Source organism: Typopeltis vanoorti, chromosome 22 (assembly GCF_054136105.1).
Source record: "Typopeltis vanoorti isolate ZY-2024b chromosome 22, IOZ_Tvanoo_1.0, whole genome shotgun sequence".
NCBI classification, from domain to species: domain Eukaryota; kingdom Metazoa; phylum Arthropoda; class Arachnida; order Uropygi; family Thelyphonidae; genus Typopeltis; species Typopeltis vanoorti.
In genome coordinates, this window is record NC_143570.1 from 76,617,229 (window position 1) to 76,642,522 (window position 25,294).

The following is a 25,294-nucleotide window of genomic DNA, read 5'->3' on the forward strand; positions in this document are numbered from 1 at the left end:
CATGTTATTCTTTTCAATATGAAATCCAATTTTATCCTGCTCAAGACTAAATAGTGATCACTTCCAATTTCAAATCGTCTGTACACTCTGGTGTCCTGCACCAGGGAGAAACCATCACTATCAACAATAACATAATCAATGAGACTTTTCTTATTCCTTGCCTCTTCTCTCCATGTGGATTTGTGCACATTTTTATGTTGGAACATGATGTTAGTAATAACCAGTCCATGTGCAGAGCAGAAATACAACAGGTATTTGCCATTATTATTAGCTTTGCTCTTTTCTCCAAATTTTCCCAATATATTTTTGTATGTCTCACATTCATTTCCTACTCTGCTCTTCAGATCCCCAACAAGGACCAACTTTTCCTTTTTCATTGTGTCAGCTGCTTCTTCTAAAGCATCAAAAAAATTCCTCCACTTCTACTTTAGTAGAACACTCTGTGGGACCATAGGCACAAATAAGTCTTATTGTCCAGTTCCCCATTCTCATATTTGCCTACATCACTCTACTTGAGACTGACTGCCATTCAAGAAGATTAGCCTCATATTTTGTGTTAAATACTATGGCTACTCCTTTTCCTCGATTGTCATTGCCTGAATATAACATTTTGTATTTATTGCTCAGAAAGATCTCAACAGTTTTGGTCTTTTTTGTTTCAGTCACACCTATTATGTCAATCTGGTACTTATCTAATTCCTCAGCTAGCTCCATTTCTTTGCCATTCATGCTTCTTATGTTGATAGTACCGATCTTTAACTCTGGTGATGTTGAGTTGGGGTGTGTTTTCAGATTTGTTCCAGTAGCTGACCTTTCGTTGTTCGCCCTGGTTCCCTGGCGAAAACAACGGGGTCTTTGTTTAACCAGGCGATGCCCCAGCCGACATGAAATTTTGTCATGTTGTATCATCATTTTTTATTTTGGTTTAACCAATAAGAATACAATTTGGTCGGCCAAATCCCAAATTGCCAGCCCATCCTCATTCGTTCAGTATCCAAGTAGATACCTAACAGGGTGCACCACGAGAAGGGGAGGATTGGACATTAGTTCAGAAGCCCTGGTCGGTTCTCTGCATTCCTTTAAAGGCTATGTGCAGGTCTCCTCTCAGTTATACAGCTTTGACCCTTAAGCACCCCTGTATTATGGCTATAATGACAAATGAAGTGATGATAATGCAGAAATTTGGACGTAAAAGGTCAGATGAAAATTTACTCTGCTTTAATCATGTCAGCTATAGCATGTTTTATAAAAAAAAATAAAACTAATACATAATAAATATATTTAAAAAACATATGAGTGAAATTATGAGTGAAAATGTGTAATCCCTAGGAATTCTTAGGACTTGGAAAAACAATGATTGAGTCCTAGAAACAGAAAAATAGCTGAGATTCAGAAACCCCAGTCACTAATCAACCTAATTGCTCTTTTCTGTACTGAGTGATGTATTTTCTGATAACTGAGTTGTCATCCTAAATGTCAGAACAGTACTCAATGGCTACAAGGATCTGTGATTTGTATTTGTGCAGAGTTAATGAAGAGGTAGAGTAAATCCTTGATTGAAAGAGAGAATCTAATTTTTGGATGCTGAGGAGTAGCAATTTTTATGCAAAACAATAGATGCTAGTATGCATTCTTTGCTAGCAAGAAAATTTGAATAATATGATACCACATCCATATGTCACTGCTAATAAAAGTGCCAGTATATTGCACAAGTGCATATGGTCCCGGAAAAAAAAAAAAAAAAAAAGCACTACTCAGGAGACAACATTTATAATATGCTTATGCCATGAGAGAGAGAATGTGAAGTAATCACAGGAAGAAAAATCTCATCTTGTCTATTGATCTGGGTACTGTGAAGGAAGACTAAGGGCTCTTTTTCGTGCAAGAAAACAGAATACTGACTTATTAAAATGGAAATTAACAAGGTAAAACTACAAAGAATGGTTAACAGATCAAAATATAGGATTATAGAAATTCATATCATGGAAGTTTTGGTGATGATTTGTATATTATAGAATTTGTCAAATAAAAAAATGGAGTGCAGTATATCATCATCAACAAAACTGTAAATGGATTTGCAGTTAATATATGCATATTACACAACCCAGTGGTGAAAGTCAGAAGACATGAGAGCTTTACTAATAGGCATCTGTGCCAAACCTGATCAAGTGCATTAGCAATATCAAGACCAAGCATTTGAGATTTCCCAAATTTTCCACAGCATTTAAGCAAAAGAGGATCACGCACAAGGCAGTCTCATGTTGATCAATGGTGACAGAATCAATACTGGCAATAATTTATTAAATGAGAGCTCAAGGAAGTGTAGAAATTAACTGTTTTCTCCATTACTTTAGAAAGAACTGAAAAAATTGGATGTAAAGACTGCTACACTTCTTAAAATGAAGTTGAATATGACTACATGATAGACACTCCTAGATAAGGCAACATCTATCTTCTATGCAAGAATTTGAAGTAAGAAGCTGGGAGAGGAGCTTTTTCTCTGGAGTAAGAGGTCAAAATAATGCATTTTGAAGATTTTTGCAACTTTCAGGTCATTTGTTTCTTTCATCAACTGTATTTGATATTTCAAATGTTAAAAATTTTGTTATGTTGAATAAAAACGACATCCAATATTTCAACCTGGAATCCAAATTACAGTAGGATGGATCAGGATCTGAATAATGATTCTTGTGGCAAAAAGAATAGTTAGCAAAAGTAAGAATTGTACAGCATTTAGCTGAGAAACAATGCTGCGACTCTGGACATAATGGAGGAGGTAGTTATGAAAGCAGAATTTTGGAACCAGGCGACATCAATCTCTGAGTTTTTCTGATTCTTCTCCCCTCTCCCAACAGCAAAAGATCGATGGAGGCATAAAGATATAAGGCCCATTTCAAAAATTCTGAAAATTCCAAGTATTTCTGCTTGGAAACTCAGGTTCTTTTATTTTGGAAAACAGGCAAATTGGCTGAAAAAACACGTGTGTTATGATCCATCGAGACGTTTCCGACTCTTTTTTCAGAACCTCCAAGTGCACTCCAGTTGCTTCTTTAACTCCATCCACCCATCTAATTCTTGGTCTTCCTCTTCTCCTGCTTCCATCAACTTTAGCAAGCATCATCATTTTCTCCAGACTGTCATTTGCTCGCATAATATGTCCGAAGTATGACAATTTTTGCTTGATGATCATAGCTTCAAGGGAGCAATCTGGCTTTATTCTGTCTATCACTGATTTATTGGTTTGCTTTGCAGTCCATAGTATTCTTAGTAAGCGTCTCCAAACCCATAATTCAAATGCATCTATCTTTCTTCTTTCACTTTTTCTCTGGGTCCAACTTTCACATCCATACAGCACCACAGGGAATACCATTGCTTTCATGATTCTGATTTTTGTTGTGAGGCTAATATCTTTATCTTTAAAGATCTTGCTTAAATTTGTCATTGCTTTTTTTCCGAGTAATAATCTTCTTCTAACTTCATCGGTACAATAACCATCTTTATCAATTCAGGATCCTAGGAGCACAAAATTGTTAACTGCTTCCATTTTCTCCCCATCTACTTCAAAATCGTTAAATTCACATGTTGCCATAACTTTTGTCTTTTTTGAGGTTAAGTTTAAGACCATATTTAGCACTTTCTTCTTTAACTTTCATAATAAGTTCCTTCAAATCTTCTTTGCATTCTGCTAGCAAAGTGGTATCATCTGAATACTTCAAATTATTAATATTTTTTCCACTAATTTTAATTCCAACTGAAGACTCCTCCAGTTCTGCCATTCTTAAAATGTATTCGCTGTACAAGTTAAACAGGTATGGAGATAAAATACATCCTTGTCGCACCCCTTTACCTATTGTGAAATACTCAGTTTCTCCAAGATCTGTTCGGACAGTAGCTTCGTGTTCATAATAAAGATTCCTCAGAAGGATAATGAAATGCTCTGGGACTCCCATTGTTCTTAACACATTCCACAGTTTCACATGATCTACAGAGTCAAAAGCTTTGCTATAGTGAAGGAAACAAAGGTAGACATTCTTGTGATATTCCTGTGCTCTTTCTATTATCCATCTCACATTGGCAATTTGATCTCTTGTTCCTCTGCCTTTTCAAAATCCTGCCTGTTCATCTGGCATTTCTCTCTTCATGAATGGTTCCAGTCTTTTCTGAATGATCTTAAGTAAGACTTTACTTGCATGAGAAATCAATGCTATAGTTTTGTAATTTTTGCACTCTCTTGCAATGCCTTTCTTCAATAACTGATTTTTTCCATTCATAATAAACTGCCCTCATAGCTTTCAGTTGCTTCAGCTGTAAATCCCAAAGAGGCAACTTGGATACAAAGTAAATTACTTAATAAGAAATTACATACTTATGAAGTGCAAGCAAGTGAAGTAACATCATGATAGGCTACTTGTATGTGAAGGCACGACTGTTAATCAAATTGCCTTATTATCTCATAATGTACAGCAGTTCCATTTCATAAGTGTATATCTGTGCATTATAGAAAGGATCATTACCTGGTTTCAATTAAGGTTTAATTACACATACAAGTAGGAAGATGGTCTTTTGAGTCAATGATGGACTGGCTGCTGTGTAGTATATAGCTTCTCCTAGCCAAGTCAACCACACCTTCCCATGGTAGCCTGTTTCCAAAATGGCACTATGGAAAGGCAAATATTGCCAACTTAAAAGCTCATCTTCCCTTTGATTTTCCCTTTCAGTAGTTTCCGATCATAGGTGGCTTTGTAGGCATTGCCCACAAAATATTCCTAGTGAGACTTTTACAGAGTAGTTCACCATTGCTTTCCCCAACCCCCCAATTTCATCCGGGCTCAGGCCGGCATATGGCTGAGACATATTCATGACTGTAGTCCATATGTGTTCATGGGGCCAGTTTGCCTGTTCTGGGGGACGAAAAACCAGAGTTTCTTGGTGAAAAAACCCCCTACGTCCATATGAGACTGACTAACTCACCTTTAATTGAAAGAGACCAGATAAAGGATCCTCATGTCACTGACGGGAATCGAACCCAGATCTTTCTGACCAAAGGGGTTCGTCTATACTGACTGAGCTACGGAGGCACCAGTTAAGGTTTAGTACCATAAATGGCACTATGGAAAGACCAATATTGCCAACTTAAAAACTCATCTTCCCTAGTTGGAGGAAATGCCAACTTAACTTCCTAGGTGGTAACTATCTGCAAGTGCCTGGTTATTAGAAGCATGAAGTAGCTATGCTTTGTCTCTAGAATAGGGTTTCCAGTTTCTTGCCCCCCTCCCTTTCTTCCTACATGCAGTGTGGGTGGTAGTGGCCTTACTGTACATACTCCCTATGCTATAATGATTTAGCTAGGGAGCCAGCACATCCTCCATCTGAATGTACAGCAGTAAAGCAGTTTCTGATGGCTGAACTGTCAGACCAAGCAGCCTCCTTCCAGGCTGTGTTTGGAGGGAGGGAGGGAGAGAAAGAGAATGAGTATAGCAACTAGCAGCAACACACTGTCGAGACAACGTTGACACAAGACAGCATAAAAAAATTATAGTGTCACTGCAGTCTAAAAAATCTCTTCCACAAAAACAGCTAACATCTCATAAAGTTGGTAAAATCAACTTCCAGAACCGAATTTACAAATATCAATGATTATGTAGTAACACTTACTGATAGACACCCACAACTGATACGTTATTCATCGCTGAACCTTAACTGGTATCTTCTGAGACTACATTTCAACTAAACCTTCAATACTACATCATGATGCCTTTCACAAGAAGAACAGGACTTGTGGATTTATCAAGTCTCATATACAAAATGTTATCAGGAAATTACGCTCAAGGAAATCTTCACTGAAAGCAGATCATATAAAGATATGATCTCCTTTGGATGAAGATTTCCTTCACTCGGTTGCTTCATTTGCTGCCTCTATTGCTCTCCTCTCCACATTTCCTTTTCTATATATTGTTGTTCTTCTAGTCAATCTCAGCCTTATATTCTATGGCACTACAACAGCATGCCAAAATGGGGTGATCTTCAGGGTTTTTAAGCTTTGTTTCTATGATTATTGCTTCTGCACTTCATTGCACTTACTCTAACAAATGAAATTATTTCTTCTGGGAAAAGGGCCTTAATTCTCCACTCCACTCAAAACCCTTGACCCTTACCAAGCCCTGATTCTACAACAAATATGTCAATGCAGTTTAGACAAAAATTCTGCATATGTCCAATGGGTCAAGGCAACAATTCCAGCTTCTCACTCAGCTAACACTACAGCCCCTAACAACTGTAGTGTAAGCTGGAAAAATTGTGAATTTGGTTGATGGGTTTATTATAGGTAGTGAGTTGATATTTTTTCGCAATTTTTGTCAAACGTTTCAGAGATGCCTTTAATATATTGTATAGGAATCCATGTGATTCTTCTTGTCTGGGTTGATTTGTAGGAGAGTGGTTAATTTTTTTTATTTTTTATTGTTATTGGATTATATCCATTTAATAAGGTTGTTTTCTTTGATAATTTCCAATTCTTGTTTTAGCAATTCTTCAGAAGAACAAATCTTGTGTACTGTAGATACTCAATGTTTTATGATGCCATATTTTTGAAATGGATCGTGAGGTGATGTATTATGGATATAACCTGAAAAAGTTGGTTTTCAGTAGACAGAAATGGAAATGGATCCATCTTGTTTATGCTGGATGTGTACATCAGGAAAGAAAATACAGTAATTCCCCCTTATCCACAGGGGATACATTCCAAGATACCCCCCAGTATATCTGAAACTGCAGATAGTACCAAACCCCATATATACTATGTTATTTCCTATACATATATACCCATGATAAAGTTTAATTTATAAATTAGGCGCAGTAAGAGATTAACAACAATAACTAATAATAAATTAAAACAATAATAACATTCAGTAATAAGTTATCTGAATGTGAATGGAATCTTAACAACCTCAGCATACGTTTTTTATTATTATTTAATGAAGTTGAGAACTTTCACCTTTTCACTTAAATTAAGAACTTCATGGCTTCTCTTTGGCATATCCAAATTGCCAACATCATTACTCGAGTTTTGGCCATTATTAAGTAAAATAAAGGTTAGTTGAACATGAGCACTGAGATACCACGACAGTAGATCTGATAACGAGAACTACTCAGAACATCACACAATTTAAAACTTATGAATTGTCTATTAATAAAAGAAAGAGCCACACTGCTTCATTTCATCAATGTAAAATTACATCAGCAAAGTAGATATTAGATTCAACATTATTTCAAAGCGGAATGTTTGTAGAAACTATGAAACTTTCGTAAGTTGACCTGAGAGCTTACGAGAATGCAATCCTTTGCATCCTCGAATTACCTTAGCTATTTAAGTCAAATAGTGCAAGCTAAGGCAACTCGGGGATGGCTAGGATTGTATTCTCGTAAACTCTCAGGTCAACTTATGAAATTTTCATGGTTTCTACAAACATTCGGCTTTGAAATAATGTTAACTCTAATGTCTACTTTCAGTGATGTAATTATAAATTATTTATTTCTGGAATTTTCCATTTAATATTTTTGGGACTGAGGATGACCATGAATAACTGAAGCCGTGGATAGCAAACCCATGGATAAAAAAAAAAAAGGGGGGGGGGGGGGAAGTATGGTACCTTTTGATGATTCTTTTTCTAGTGTAAACTTGATACGAGGATGCAAGGTGCTGATTTTTTTATTTTTATTTTTTTGTAGAAATGAGTACAGTTCTGGTTCTGTGTGACTCCAAACTGCCAAGACATCATCAACGTAGCATATCCGAATTGTTGGTTTTGGGTCAAGAGTGAAAATTCTATCTTCTACGTGTTCAAGAAAAAGTATTGATTAAGTTAAGTGATAAGGATGAGCCTACTGCTGTTCCTTCCTCTTGTTTTTATATTTTATCTTTTCATGTGAAGTAACTTGATGCGATTGCAAATTTGAATAATTCCACTATGTCCGGTGGAAATTTTTGGATTAACAATTCTATTGTCCCTTTATGAGGGATATTAGTGAAGAGAGAGAGAGACAATGGAGACAAAGCTTACTACATATCTGTATCTGCTAGTTTAATGTCTGTTATTCTTGTATGAAATTCTATTGATTTTTTTATCAAAGAAGCTGAGTGGCCAATAAGGGGACAGAGAAGGTAAAACAGAAATCTTGATATTTTATATGTGGAACTGCCTACAGAATCCACAATAGGTCTAAGTGTACAGTTACTTTTATGTAATTTTGATGAACCATATATTCTAGGTCTTGCATGATATTTTCAAGTCTTTTCATGGTTTCTTGATTTATGGATGTTGTCTCATCCAATAACTTGAGTTTTTTGAGCTGACTTTTGGTAGGATCATTATTAAGCTGGCAATATGTATTGTGATCACTAAGCAGTAAATTCATTTTCCAATCATATGATTTAGCATCTAAGAATACAACAGTGGTATTGCATTTGTCAGTTTTGGTGATAACTATGTCATTATTTCATTTTAAGAATAACCTCTACAGGCTTTCATAACTCATCTAGTATCTATCCAATAGCTTGGATGCAAACTTTTATCCAGCCTGTTCACAAAAAAGGGAGATAAGTTCTTTAAAATTCCAGTATAATGACCACACGACAAGAACCTTTATCAAAGAAACTTTAATAAACATACAATAGCTCAACTTGTTTTGTTTGATGACAGGTACATTTCATTAGAAGCGTGCTTATAAATGCAAACAGCTAGAAACGTGTAACATATATCAGTAAGCAATAAGAAATGATACAATAGATGAAAATTAAAATAAACAATAAATGTGTGCGTACTAGCTGGTATAAACATTAGATTTTTGATCGATGAAGACCAAATTTGGTGCAGGATTATGCACTTGTTCTTACTACATTGAGTGAGAGTGTATATCATTTCAAATGCTCCTTTTAAATTTTCTGACAAAACCAGTTATATTCAATATGACTTTTTCTTTTTTTAAACTAAAGTACCAGATGGCCTTCATTAGTTGTGTGAAAAGATAAGCCCAGATCCATGTTCTTTTCATCTTTAAAATGTTCTGACATGCAGATTTCTCCTGAATACCATTATTTGATCAATGTGAATGACACACAAAGTGGATCTTGTAACAGCTGGGTTTTTCAGCAAGGGTGAGGAGATTTTAAAGGCTGTAAAATCTGGAAATCTTGTATGTGGCACAACTTTGGAGAATCCAAGAAATTCTGTCATAACATTGAAATATAAAGTGGAATGACATTGCTTTTGAAGTCCTGATTATTTGTTCACGTCTCGGGCGATGTTTACAAAATCCTGGTGATCATCTTATACTATTACCCATTAAGAGAAAGCATATAGGTGAAGTAGCGAAGTTTTTTATTTCTCTTCTTTATGTTGTTGGAGAAGTATACTCCTGTACTTTAGACTTTTGGTTATCCCTACCTTCTGCAAGAAGTGTGAAGGAATCTACTAGTGGTGGATTTTCTTAGCAGAATATCAAGAAAATGTCCTGCTGTTTTGAAGTTCAAGAATAAATTCTATGCTTTGATGTATGCTGTTAAGATTATTATATTATTATTATGTGAAAACTCCAAGAAGTCATTGCAGGGAAAGGAGAGGGGTACTCCATGCCACAACACCATCTACAAAACTTAATGATGGGATGGTGCACCTTTAAAAGGTGCACCATCCCATCATTCTTCCAATTAGAACTATGGCAGTCCACTTCATTCAAGATAAATCTTGAATTCTTTCAGTTTTTTGTTTGAACCTGGACCAACAATGAAAATATTGTCAACATTTCATAGTTTTGATGATATCCTTTTAATGCTTTCTTTTCAAAGGATTCCATGAATAGATTAGACAGAACTGGAGATAGGAGAAGCTCACAGTAAAACTTTGAATCTGCTCCCAATAGATATACTTGAAATGAAAGAAAGTATTTTTTATACAGTGTATGAATAGGATGACAGTATGTAATGGGAAAAGATCTAAGTAGCTAGAGAGTGTTTTACAAATGTACCTAGGTACATTGGTAAAGAACATCTTTACATCCTAAAACTTTCAGCTATAAAAGTCAACAAACTATTGCCCTATTGCTCTCACTTCTGTACTCTCCAAAATAATGGAGAGAATAATTAACAGCAAACTGCTACAATACTTGGAGACTACTCACCAATTACTTAGTATCACCAATATGGATTCCATCATTCTCTCCATAGCGGATCTTCTAGTCACCCTTACTAACCTATGGATGCAAACCATGGAACTTTGGAGAAACCTAAGTGACACCTGAAATTTCCAAGGTATTTGATTGAGTTTGGTAATGTGGCCTTCTTACCAAGCTAAGATCTGATGATCATCCTCTTACCCTTTGTGAGTGGACTGCAAGCTTCCCTGACAGTTATTCATAGCAGGTCATGGTGGATGACTTCCTCTTCTCAGATTCTTTAATCAATGATGAAGTATTTCAGGGGTCTATTCATTCACTTACACTCTTCCTCCTATACATCAATGATATATCCACTAGAAGGCTATATAGTATGTAGTGTCTGAGGATAGCTCCTGACCAGATAAGTGATATTTTGAGTAAAAATTGATGAATTTGCATAGTATTTACATAGTATTGTTTACTTTTAGTATTTTAACGTGCCTGGGTGATTTTTGTGTGTTTTTTTTTGAGTATTTTAATAGTAAATTGATAGATCGATTATCTGTGCACATGGCTCCCATGAAGAGGAATACAAAGATGGCGTCCAGGTCGCCATATTTGTCTGAAAATCTTAACTTAAAAGATTTGATTCTGTGTACCGTTTAAAGAAATGTATGCATCAAGGAGAGCGGCTGGAGTCTGGTTAAACAACGATTGTGGAGTGAATGTGTGCAAAAAGTGTAAAGAATGTGAGGATTTAAAGAGTGTTTCAGGTTATGTGAGTGATAACATTGTCAAAAGTCAGAATCTAGATAACAGCGATATTAGCGGTATGAATGAGGATATTTGCAAGATAGTACCTGATAGCTGTGAGAGTGGCGTTGTAAGAGAGAATGAAGTTAAGCATACAGAATGATTGAATGAATCATCGGAAAATAAAAATGATGACACTGATGCAATGAGTGAAATAGCTCTATTACACAGAGCGATTTATGGAGTAAACCAACAACTGGAACATTGGCAAAAATCTTTAACAAGCGTACCGACTAATAATCGGCAAAAGTATGATAGATAAAATAAGGGTATGATAGTGAGTGTAAACAAAATGAAAGAGAGTGTGTTGTATGGAGATTCCCTAATGAGAGGTGTGTTAGTTGAGAGTTTAACAAAATCGTACCAACCCGGTGCGAAAGTAAAGAATGTAAGCGAGTCAATTAGAATGCAAAAACAGCAGGTGAATGAACTGATAGTGGTACAAATGATTTGAAAGGAAACAAAAAGGCTATGAGTGAGGATGTGAAGAAATTGCTTGAGGTAGCAAAAGAAAAGAGTGAGAGAGTTAGGATGGTGAGTCTGTTGCCACAGCATGACAGTGAAGAGCATAGAAGGAGGGCAATAATTGCTAATGACTTTATGCGTGAATTATGTTTGATGAGTGGTGTGGAATTTGTTGATGTGTGGAATGAGTTCGATTGGCGAAAGGATTTATATAAAATGGTTGGATTACATTTGAATGGATTTGGTGTGCGGAGACTAGAAAAGGTGTTGTCGAATGTGGTGCAAGCGAATGTACAGAACCAGAGAAACTCGAGTTAAGGAGGGGGGGGAAGTAGATATGCAGATTTTAGGGAGACATTTGAGTGTGTGAATGTGTGTTCCCAAGCGAGTAGGAAAGACCACAAATCAGAATGGGATAGTTAGTATAAGGCATCAAAATAGGGATGGGACAAATCGGCTTCTTCAGTTCATGTATACAAATTCCAGAAGTATTAGGAACAAGAAGGAAGAATTTTTGGCCTTGGTTGGCACTTCCAGACCACAGATTATTGGCATTAATGAAACATGGCTAACAGAAGATGACACAGCTAGTGGGATTGAATGTGAGGGGTACGGTGTGTTCAGGAGAGACAGGGAGAATAAAATGGGGGAGGTGTGTTATTGATGATAGCAGATGAACTACAGCCAAGGAGAATAGAAGTGGAACCACAGGATAGAGATAAGAGCACATTTGAGGCTATTTGGTGTGAGATTGAAACTAGCAGAACAAAATATACAGATGGATGCTGCTATAGACCAGGTGATGGAATAGATGGTGGAGATAGTATGCATAAGCAAATAGAAGAAATGAGTGGAAGGAGGGTAATTATTATGGGAGATTTCAACTATGGTAACATTGATTGGAAGGAGGAGAGGACACATGGGAAGAATGAATTGGATTTCATGCGGTTATTCAGGGATAACTATCTGTGACAGCATGTAATGGAAAATACTAGGGGGCAGAGAGTGCTTGACCTAGTAACTGCATCTGAGAAGTTGGCTATAACGAATATGACCACGTTGCTACCAATTGGTGAGAGCGATCATAGGGTCTTGACTTGGGAGGTGGCTAAAGGTGTGGAATTTACAATTAAGACAGGGTACATGTGGAATTATCAGGCTGGCAAGTATGACAAGCTTAGAAGATTGATTGGTACAGTGCCATGGCATGTAAAACTGCAAGGGCTAGAAGTCAACAGTGCATGGGAAGCAGTTAAGAAGCGTTTGCATGAAGCAATGGCTGACTGTATACCTAGTCTGAATAACAAATCAAGTAGGAGTTAAATGGATGAATAACACCATTAAGCTTGGGCTGCAAAAAAAGAAACAACTATGGAGGGAATTTAAGGAGAAAGGTGACCGGCAGGCTCATGAACAGTATAAAGCCCATCCCAGAAGGGTAACAAGTGTGGTAAGAAAAGCAAAAAAGGATTACGAAAGAACATTGGCCATGCAGGCTAAAGACAATCCTAAACAGTTTTTTTGATAAGTTGCAAGTAGAAGAAAAAATGTATATGGCAGAATGATTTAAAAGAATGCCGATGGTAGGGAGGTAACTGAATCAGCTGATATAGTTGAATTACTGAGCAAGCATTTTGCAAGAGTATATCATCCAAGTGGTGACACTGCAGAAATGAATGAACCAAAAGTTTATACTGGAATTGTGGTGAATGAGGTGGAGGTGAGTAGTCTATTACAAAACCTCAGTGTCAATACATCTGTGGGATTGGATGGTATACCAGCTCGTTTCGTACGTGAAGCAGCTAAAGAATTGTCAGTACCCTTGACCATTCTGTTTAATCTGAGTCTTGGGTCTGGGTCAGTCCCGAGGGGAAAATGGTTCAACTGCATAAAGGAGGTTCCAAGACTGCTGTTGTAAATTACTGGCCGATTAGCATATCAGGAATAGTTGTCAAGGTCTTGGAGAAACTAGTCAAGAGAAGAATACAGGATTGGATAGATAAAAATGGGATACTGTATGGGGGACAACATGATTTTGTGAAGGGTAGATCATGCCTCAGTAATTTGCTCACGTTTTATAACATAGTAACGACTGAACTGGATAAGGGTAATGGGTTTTCAGTGATTCTACTGGACTTTGCCAAGGCCTTTGATAGGATACCACATGGAACTGTAATCAGTAAACTGGAGCAGATGGGGATGGATATAGGGTTGGTGAGATGGATAGGAGGGTGATTGATGGAGAGATACCAGAGAGTGGTTTATTCAGGAGTGGAATCCAAAAGATGGTTTGTGACTAGTGGTGTGCCGCAGCGTTCTGTTCTTGGACCACTACTTTTCAATTTGTTCATTAACGATATAGGAAAGGATCTGAGAGGAAGTGTTCACTTGTTTGCTGATGATGCAAAGTTGGGTAGAGCAATTGTGAGTGCACAGGATGTCAAAATTTTGCAGGATGATTTGGATAGTTTGGAGGACTGGGCTAAGGAAAATGGATGTCAATTTAATGTGGCAAAGTGTAAGGTTATGCATTTTGGAGTGAAAAGATTAGCGGCAGTATATCACATTGGTGGAACCGTACTCCAGGAGATTGATGAGGCCAGGGATTTGGGAGTGTTGGTGGATAGGGAGTTGAAGTTTACGGGACACATTGCAAAAGTGGCTAAAACAGCTCATCAAATCACTTGGTTACTGAAAAATACTTTAACGAGCAGAAACAAACAAGTTATTGTTCCTCTATATCGAGCCCTGATAAGACCCCATCTGGACTACTGTGCCCAGATATGGGCGCAAGGGTTTCTTCTTGATGTGGAGGAGGTAGAGAAGATCCAGAGAAGAGTGACCAAGATGGTGGCAGGTCTGTGGAATGAACCTTATGAGAACAGATTGAAGATTTGTAGGTTGCAAAAATTGGTTGATAGGCGGAAAAGGGGTGATATGATTGAGACATTCAAATTATTGAGGAGTTTCTATAAGATTAATCCAGAAGATATTTTTGAGAATAGGGCTGGTGGTGGGAGGACTAGGTGCTATACATGGAAGCTGGGCAGAAATGTGGTTAACAGGGGTGTTAGAGCTAGGTTCTTTACTTGGAGAGTGGTAAATAAGTGGAATAAGCTGCCAGAGTCTGTTGTGGGTGCTATGACCATGAATGAATTTAAGGCGAGGTATGATAGATACTGTGTGAAAGACAAAATAGTTGTTCTTGACATGATGTTAGGGCCTCTCTCGATGAGTCTGTTGACTCCTTGGAGTTGCCCGTAATAATAATAATCTCTCCAACATCCAATCCTCTTTTCTGATGAAAGTATTGGGGGGAGGAAGAACAATTCTGTTGATTTTGGAAAGGGGAATGAATGCCATTATACTTGACAAAAAATTATACTCTTGTTTTTAATCCTTACCCAAGTGTAAGTAAACAGAGCTTTATATTTCTTTTCTTCCTTTATAAAACCCTGTAGTGCTCAGGTAATTCAGGCTTCTAGATCTTCTAGAACCAATGCCTTAAACTCCTTGACATTATCAAGTATAGTGGGGATAACTTGAGTTTTAATACCACAAAAATGCAATTTTGGTGGCATTAAAACTCAAAAAACCCAGAAGAATGACCATGCTTTGCAAATGACAATACTCTGCTTGCACCCAAGATTAATTTTTCTTTTCTTATGTTGATTTCACATCTAGCCTATCATGGCAAGAATATATCATGTGAATCTACAGTCTATTCAGCTTACAAAAAAAAGCTTGGTATTCTTTTTAGTTCTAAACACTTCTCTTCTGCTTAGCTCCTGACAAGAAAAATCTCGTAACTGTCCAACCTTAGAATACTGTTCTCACATTTGGAGTGGTGTACATAAATTGCCACAGAATGCTTTACTATAATCAGAAGAATACTATTCACTTAATGTCTCTCTCTCTCTCTCTCTTTTCCAACTCCCTCCAGTCAGTTCCCCCATAGATCTTCTGCTGTTGCCTTATGTCTTTTATATAATTATTTTCATGGATGCTGCTGCTCCACTGAAATGGCCACTACCATTCCTCCACTTTCCACTAATCATGTATGAAGATGAGCAGGTTAGCTACTAGTCCACACCCACAATTCAGTTCCCAACTTATCAAACTTCTCCTCCTTTATTTCATATACCCTGTTTTCTCGAAGAGTCTTCTCCATAATGTTTTTCCCAAGTTACTCAAGAAACATAACAAATTCATTTCTTTTCTCTAGCCAAATCCATGCATGCGCACAAGCACACACACACACACACACACAGCAAATATTCTCATAGATCTTTGGACTGCTCATGTGTAAGGCTAATATATGTATATATAAATCTGATAACCTTTTATTGCCTACAGGGAGTAAGAGAGGGCATTTCAGTCCTATCTAACTTTTTGGAGACTGAGGAGACAGTTCAATATCGACCTGTCAACAATCAGATAGCTGTCCCAAGACTACCATTAATTATAATCAGCCTCTGGTGAGGAGAAGCATTCAAGTCATGCCATCTCATGGTCCCTAAAACAGTATATTAATGCCGAAATAGTGTTAACTCTAAGGTCAATTCTCTTCAGTTTATAGGACAAAAAACCAGTTTCAGGAGAAAAAAAACCCACTTGTGTGTGCCAGAAATCAACTAATTTGGGAAGCAGTCTAAGAAAGTCTTAATAAAAGTTCCTCTAGGTGGCAACTACAACTGAACTTAGAACTGCCTTTCTTTGGATAGCCTAGTGCTATGGATGCAAACAGCATTTCCACAGGCCTTTATATACACTAGGTTCTGTAGCACTTGTGCCACTTCCAGGAACAGTCTTGCCAATTTAAACCAGAATTTGTTTACAAGCCAGAACACTTCTAAAGTATCTACCTTCCTAAGATAAATCAAGGATCGCCAGGACCCTCTGTCCTTCCTAGGTGCATTTACAGCATCCTCTGCCAGTGTGGAACTCAGTATTTTGGACAGACTGCCTTTGTCAGGAAAAAAAAATAGTAATAATAAAAACATACAACTGGAATGGGCAACTAAAAGCAGACTATCTCAATATGACTTAGAGAAAGAATACTTCATCTGATTAAAGAAAGACAGGCTACTTCACAAATCCTGGTTAAATTCAAGAAGACTGTTCCTGGAAGCAACACAAGTTCTACAGAACCCAGCTAACTGTAACAGAACTGATGGTACTGTCTTACAGTTCTTGGTGCACTGCGATATCTACTCATCAGCATTAATAGAAATCACTGTGAAGGGTCCCACTGTTGCCCTCCATTCACATAACTGCCCCCATTATCCAGATAATTTTGTGTCTTCACTACGTTTTGTTAAATTGCCTCCAATAATGCTAACCTGAGCTGGAGAAATATCTACTTATAAATTACCTAGTAAATTATTTCCATTCCATTTTCTATTCCAAAAACCTCAACATGAATAAAAGCAATAGGTATGGTGATTATGAAGTATTTGATCTTATGGAAAAGTATGAATAAGTACTTCCTTCCATCCCATATAGTCCCAAGACTTCAATAATCTCTTCAATAAATTAAAATAATCACTCTGTGGGACATGCTTCACTGCCATTAACAAGGTTCCTTCCGAAGTAACTTATCCAACACAAATATCCAAACACTGAGCAGCAGTGATAAAGCTTTATGACAATCATACTGAAAGCCTTAAAACATATTTTGATAAATGTCTGGCTAAACAACAGGAGCACAGTGTATAAAACTTTTGAAATTATCTGATTTTGATAGGAAATTCAATTCTCTTTCAATGGTTCAGAATTTTGAAATATGATACCAGTATATTGGCAAGTTTCACCTAGTAATACCGAGAAAGCATAAAGAAAAATTAAATTTTTATCATTGTTTTTCAGGGTTCATGCAATTTGCCCTTGCCCAGATAAAACGAACGTAAACATTTTCAATATCTCACCTCATTTCCTCGACTTTTAATGATTTCCATTTCTTCTCCTGTGAATTTGGCCATAGTAATTGATTTCACACGATGAGGTGGATTTAAGCCTCTCCTAAAAGAAAATTTAAGTGATATTTCATGTTACATAATACTTAAACTAGATATTCTTTTATGACTCCCACCCACAAAAGATTGTAAACTTTGAATACATTAATATCACAGGTGGACTAAGGATTTTTTTTGTTGATTTTTTTTTTTTTTAAATTATTATGAAACCATACTTAGGGACAAAACACGTTTTCAAGAGACTCCAGGCCTCCAAATAAGCAAAGCAGTGGTCTCATACCAGACAACAAATTCATCTTCCACCAAGGACACAAAAATCCATGCCCATGAAATCATGTGAATTGACAGTTTGCTGAGCAGCAGGCTGCATCTCCTTTTGTTTATGTCAACTCTTCCTTGAAAGAAATAACATTAGTGTGACATTATTACTAGCATCCTGCAGCATGGCCCTGTTCTCAGAAATTGAAATATAATGACCTTGGCAAGTACTGATGATACAAATATATATCTTCCATTGTTGGAGTAGGTGAAAGTTATCTGTTCCAACTATGAAAGATAGAACATGACTCATCACCAGGGAAGGACTGAAGTTGCTGTTGACATATTTGGTTCCCAGGACAAGATTCCTAGTTACTGGCCTTCTATTTTTGTATATGGTGTGGGTGAAAGCCTCATGGCTATTGTCAGTAAAATGGTTCTAGTAGCTAGCCACTTTATACATACACAACCAAATCCAATGGAAATAGATCAGAAGGGTTCCTGGTCAGCTAGCACATAATCCTGCTGATACTTTGCCAGATAGTGCCTAGAGGGAATCCAAGTAAAGCCGTATGCAGAATGGGTACTCTCTATGTGAGAAGTGTATACCTGCATAAATTTTGCCAATAATGCATGCCCTACTCTTCGCTAATCAACCATGCAAATCAACTTAAAAAATTACATAAACACTTGCAGTACCAAAAACTAACCCAAAGAATCAAAATAATAGCAAAAAATACTATCCAACCCCCCCACCACCACCACACTCCTAAAAAGATACATATCCATTACATTCATGGCTTAACACTAACATAAAGATATGCTCTAACCACAGACATCTAAATTTAATCTGATCTATTTCTGATTCAGCTTCACAATTGCTGACCATCTTAGCTTTTCAAAGTACACTCTGCAATGATTCCTTCTGCTACAGCAGTGGAATTCACACATTTGAACTATGACATTCCATGCTAGAGAATGGAAAATCTTTACTCCTTCTATATGTTTGGCTGCGGCTCAAAACTCAACTCTCGAAATTCTAATCACTTAGACCTAGTGTTTCTCAACCTGTGGTCCGCAACAATGGGACAGGTGGTCCGCAGACAGACTTAAATTAATTAAATAAATTTTTTTTTTAATTATCCAAACAAAACAAATTAAAATTGAATAAGTAAAAATTATTGAAATCAAATGGAGCCTTAAAAAAACCCAACAAATAGAGTCAGAATGTTCGAAGGCGGAAGCAATAAAACTATATTGTTTTTCATTTCATCCCTCTTTTATTATTCGTCATTCTGCCGTTAAATTTGTAGCTGCAGGACGAATAACAAGAGGGGTAAAGTGAAAAACAATATAGTTTTATTGCTTCCGTCTTCCCTTGCTGTTTTGTCAGATTTGAAGTGAACATGTGCATTTCAACCAATTGCTTGTTGTGTATTGATTTTTATTATTGAAGGTTTCCTTACCAAGGCTCAGTATATCTTCAGAAGTGCTAAGTGATACTTGAACAAAGTGTGTCACGAGTTAACCCCAGTATTTATATAATTTTTCGGAAACATTTTTTTAATAATGGAAAAGTGGCTAGCTAGGACGTTGAAAAGAAGAGCAAATCAAACAGGTAATGCTAACCCTAATTGTAATACAAGTGTTGTAACGGCCAGTAAATCTGATTCTATTAAAGTAGAAGAAACAAGCAGTTCAAAGAAAAAATACAGTAGGAAATATAACAGTTCATATTTGGAATTCGGGTTTACTTGGTGTGGAGATGAAAGTGAACAAAAACCTCAATGTGTTTTGTGTTATGAAGTGTTGTCAAACGAATGCATGAAACCTGCGAAACTCCGACGACGTTTAGAAACTAAACATTGTGATGTGAAAAATAAGCCAATTGAATTTTTTCAGCGACGCTTAGGGACATTAAATCACAGAAAAGATATAATTTCAGCCATGGGTTCCATTAATAACAAAGCACTGGAAGCATCCTATCTCTTAAGTTTGTGCATAGCAAAAACAGGGAGATCTCATTCTATCAGTGAAAATTTACTACTTCCAGCTATAAAAGATGTAGTAAAAACTATGTTTGGCAACAAGTTACTAAAAGATGCCGATTTGATTCCTCTTTCAAACGACACTGTCGGTCGCAAAATTAATGATATGGCAGGTGACATAGAATCTCAATTAATTGAAAGAGTTAAGAAGAGCCCTTATTATGCATTACAAATAGATGAGACTACTGATGTTACAAATGATGTGCAGTTAATATGCTATGTAAGACATGCGCATGATAACAACATTCATGATGGTATTCTGTTTTGTAGAACTTTGTCATCCCGAACAATTGGAGAAGAAATATTTCACAATCTCAATAATTACATAATACACAAAGAGATCCAGTGGGAAAAATGTATAGGCTTCTGTTCGGATGGAGCTCGTGCTCTTACAGGCAGGCATAGTGGGGTTGTTTCTAAGGTCAAAGAAGTAGCTATGGATATGAATTGGGTGCACTGTTTCATACATAGGGAAGTGTTAGCCTCCAAAGGAATGCCACCAGAATTTAAAACTGTGCTATACAACGCTGTCAAACTAGTTAATTTTATTAAAGCTCATCCGTTAAATAACAGGTTATTTTCAGTACTCTGCGATACTGAAATTCTCTGGCTTTCCAGGGGCAAAGTACTAACAAGGTTATTTCAATTAAGGCACGAAGTTTTATTATTTGTAAATGAACGTAATTCTAGTTTTGCATCACTCCTTGTTGACAAAGCATGGTTATTAACATTATCCTATCTTTCAGACATTTTTTCTAAATTGGCTTTTTACGATAATGAAATACTAGAGATACCGTTCTAATTTCTCAAAGTGTGAGATTATGTTGTTCTAAACTATATATAGTTTGAAACATAATGCAAAAAAGTTTCATTTTCCAAGCAAAAACAGTAATTTGTTAAGCGGTTGTGCATACTTGTTTATATTATCTGTATTTCTTTATTAAATCTTTATTCTCCGTTTCGTTTCCTAAATCAGTTCTACGTATAGTAGTAAAATGACATCGCAACGCAGTTTGTTTCTAATAGCATATGACATGCAGAGTACTCTACCACGATCAACTTAAACTGTTTGGAATTTTATTGATTATACAGATAACGTTGGAATAAATACTTTCGTGTGTGTGTGTGTGTGTGTGTAAAAAAATCAAAAATTACAGAAGACCTTCGCACTGGAGAAATATTCTAAAAACACCGATATTAAGTGAAAATGGTTTCGCAATATACGCAATTTCTTTATGCAACCTGTATAATTTCGTAACAATTACTAGGATCCTGTATAAATTAATGCAATTTAACTTTCGTTCCTCAAAAACTTCTTAAAGTTACATATTCTCCTTAGTTTACTTACAATATCCCACTACACGATGTACAAACAAACGATCCTGCTGTAATGTTGACATACGTAGGGCCACGTTGATGGCAATCAAAACAATATTTATTTGCTGCTAAGGCCACAAGTTCTCTTAACATTTTTAAATTCTTTTCATCTTGCGATCTCTCTTTCGCAGCCATTTTAACTTTCAACGACTAAGTCCTTCCGGAAAGCCGTTCAGGTTGATTTGTCTTACGGCGTCATTCGCAACTTACAAAACATGAAACACTACATTATGACTCTTATACGATGACGTCACACACAGAAAGGAAACTATTAAAGAAAATATCGCCACCATAATAAAATTTTGTTATCAAATCAAATCAAAAAGGCCTTCAAATTCGAATTTTTTTAAGTAACTATGCAAGCACACTCTCGTCCATTCTAAAGATGTTACTCGATAAATATTAATGATGATAAAGAAAGAATGTTCATGATTAATTTCTAACACTTCATATTTGAAATAATCAAGCAGATTTATTTATTTTATTTATGTAGCTCAAGCTTGTTAAACATGACTTTTAAATTTATTAGATTAGGAAAAGTAACCAAAGTACAGACTATTAATCAGATTATGTTGTTCTAAACTATATATAAACGATTGTTATTCAAAATTCTTTCTTCATTTATTGCATTATTGGAATTTAAGAAGAGAAATTTAGTGTAATAATAGGGCTGGAGGTTGATAGCATGGGAAGTGGTAAAGGAGCGTTTGAAGTAGGTAATGGCTGACTGTGTACCTAGAGTTCGGATAGTAAATCAAGTAGGGGTTAAATGAATGAATAACACCATTAAGCTTGAGCTGCAAAAAAAGAAAAAACTGTGGAGGGAATTTAAGGAGAAAGGGATCATGCCCCAGAAGGGTAACGAGTGTGGCAAGAAAAGCAAAAGAGGATTATGAAAGGAAATTAACCATGCAAACTAAAGAGAATCCCAAACAGTTTTATCGATATGCTGCAAGTAAAAGAAAAAATGTATACGGCAGAATGATTTTAAGGAATGCCGATGGTAGGGAGGTAACTGAATTAGTTGATATAGTGGAATTACTGAGAGAACACTTTGCAAGAGTATATTATGCAGGTGGTGTGATATTGAAGGAATGAAGGAACCAATAGCTTATACGGGAATTGAGGTGAATGGAATGGAGGTGAATAGTATATTACAAAACCTTAATGTGAATACATCTGTGGAATTGGAAGGTATACCAGCTCGGGTCTTACGTGAAGTGGCAAAAGAAATGTCAGTGCCATTCACCATTTTATTTAATTTGAGTCTCGGGTCTGGGTTAGTCTCGAGGGGGTAGAAAGAGGGAAATATAGTACCACTGCATAAAGGAGATACCAAAACTGCTATTGCAAATTATCGACCGATCAGCATATCAGTAGTCGTTGTCAAGGTTTTGGAGAAAGTAGTCAAGAGAAAAAATACAGGAATTAATAGATGAAAGTGGGATAGTGTATAGGAGACAGCATGGTTTTGTGAAGGTAGATCATGTCTCAGTAACTTGCTCACGTTTTATAACACAGTGACGGCTGAACTGGATAAGGGTAATGGGTTTACAGTGAAACTGCTGGACCTTGCTAAGACCTTTGGCAGGATACCACATTCAGTTCTAATCAGTAAACTGCAGCATATGGGGATGGATATAAGATTGGTTGATGGAGAGTTATCAAAGAGTAGTTTATTCAGGGTTAGAGCCTAAAAGACGGCCTGTGTCTAGTGGTGTACACTGCAATGTTCTGTTCTTGGACCACTACTATTTAATTTGTTCATTAACTATATTATTATTATTATTATTATTATTATTATTATTATTATTATTATTATTATTATTATTATTATTATTATTCCTGATACCTCGAAGAAGTCCGAAGACTCATCGCGGGAGGACTCTTACATCTGTCTCAACCACTACACTGAACATATACTAAGAATCACCTCCATCATCGCCATCTATCGCCCACCTCCACCACCACCACAACTAGTATTTTTGTCTATAAATTGTGTGTGTTCTGAAGGCCGATTTGTCTGTATGCAGGATGAAAAACCCTAGTTTCCAGGAGAAAAACCCTGCTTCCTCCGTATGAGATCAGATAACTCACCTTCGATTGAAATCGTCCAGATAAAGATTCCTTTCATCGCGACGAGAATCGAACTTAGGCCTATTCCAATCGAAGGGCGCAATATACCATCGTTCTTCCAATTGCGCTACAGAGGCGCTCATGATGATGATGCAACGCTGAGTAGAGCAAAATTGAATGCACATGATGTCAAAACTTTGCAGGATGCCTCGGATAGATTGGAGGACTGAGCTAAGGAGAATGGATGTCAGTTGAATGTGGCAAAGTATAAGGTTGTGCATTTTGGGGTGAAAAGATTAGCAGCAGTATACCATATTGCTGGAATAATACTCCAAGAAATTGACAAGGCCAGGAATTTGGGAGTGTTGGTGGATATGGAGTTGATGTTTAGGGTGCACATTGCAAAGATGGCTAAATCAGCTCATCAAATCACTTGGTCAATGAAGAATACCTTGAATAGCAGAGACAAGCAAGTTATTGTTCCTCTGTATCAAACCTTGATAAGATTCCATCTTGACTACTGTGCCCAGATCTGGGCACCAGGGTTTCTTCTTGATGGAGGGTAGAGAGGATCCAGAGGCGAGTGACCATGATGATAGCGGGTCAATGGAATGAACCTTATGAGAACAGGTTGAAGATTTGTGGGTTGCAGAAATTGGTTGATAGGCAGAAAAGGGGTGATATGATTGAGACATTCAAATTACTGAGGGATTTCTATAAGATTAATTCAGATGATATTTTTCACACCTGGTCTGGTGGTTGGAGGACTGGGGGAAATCCATGGAAACTGGCAAGAGTGTGGTTAGCAAAGGTGTCAGAACTAGGTTTTTATTGGAGAGTGGTGAATGAGTGGAATAGGTTGCCACAGTCTGTTGTGGGTGAAATGACTGTAAATGAGTTCAAGGCAATTTAGGGCTCCCTCAATGAGTCTAAGGACTCATTGGAGTTTCCCATAATAATAATAATAATAATAATTATTATTATTATTATTATTATTATTAATATTATTATTATTATTATTATTATTATTATTATTATTATTATTATTCCAATATGCAGACGATACAGCAATAATATCCATCCATAATAACGCAAGCATAGCTCAAACAATGCAACATGACATAAATCTGGTCACTGACTGGCTCACAAAAACTCCATACACCTAAACTCAGAAAAGACAAAATTAATGATATTCAGAAATCCACTGACTCCACCAGTTGATAAAAAATATATAACCATCCAACATCCACTTTCCAACATAAAAAACACACAGAACAGCAAAACCACTACAATCACTCAGGTTGAAACAATACGATACCTTGGAATTTCTTCGATGCAGATATGAACTGGAATAGCACATAAACCATCTACACAACAAACTCCGAACAATAAGTGGCAAGCTCTACAGGTTAAAAGACATAGTTCCCATATGCCTAAAAACACTAATATACAAAGCACTATGCCAAAGTATACTAAGATACGCTATAACAACGTATGCTTTCTGTGCACCCTACAAATTAAATAGATTAATGTCGCTATAGTACAAAATGATAAAACTGATCTTTTGGGAACAAAGAGAAAATAACGACCTTATATACATTGCAATGTCAGAACACAAAATATTGACAGCAAAACTTTTCTCAATCTAAGATTGAGAAAAGCGCGCGAATTTCTCAATCATAGATTTCGTAGCTTCCCGACACAGCAAAAAAAAAAAATAATAAATAAATAATAACTAACTGGTGTCATCCTCAGATAAACTTACATATAAGCTTCGAGGATGAAAGCAGAGAATTTAGTTTAATTTGGTTTACATGTGATACATCCAAGATGTATCACATGTAAACCAAAGTATGTAATGTATGTATTATATGTAAACAAATGCATGTAATGTAAGTATCATATGTAAACAAATGTAAGTAATGTATCATATGTAATCAAATATATGTAATGTATGTAATAAATGTAACAAAAGTATGCAATATAGAGTGATTATATCCGTTGATATTGCATATGTAGAGTATAAAATTGCAAAGAAATATCTGTAATAATCATCATTATGAATACTATAATAATATATGTTGTAAACAGTTATTGTTATTATTATTATTTTAAAAAAAACTTTATGTA

General features: G+C 36.4%; 1 protein-coding gene across 1 annotated transcript in view; it reads right to left on the reverse strand.

Annotated features, from left to right (window-relative positions):
• The window catches only part of drongo (Arf GTPase activating protein drongo), a 182,449-nt gene extending 161,140 nt beyond the window's left edge, over positions 1-21,309 (reverse strand). Inside the window, exons 1-2 of the mRNA XM_090411961.1 lie at positions 21,060-21,309; positions 17,358-17,451 (exon numbers count right to left, since the gene is read on the reverse strand). Coding sequence (XP_090268087.1) covers positions 17,358-17,451; positions 21,060-21,223 — 258 coding nt within the window. The 5' untranslated portion in view covers positions 21,224-21,309. The remainder of the gene's footprint in view (positions 1-17,357; positions 17,452-21,059) is intronic.
• Positions 21,310-25,294: the final 3,985 nt, after the last annotated feature.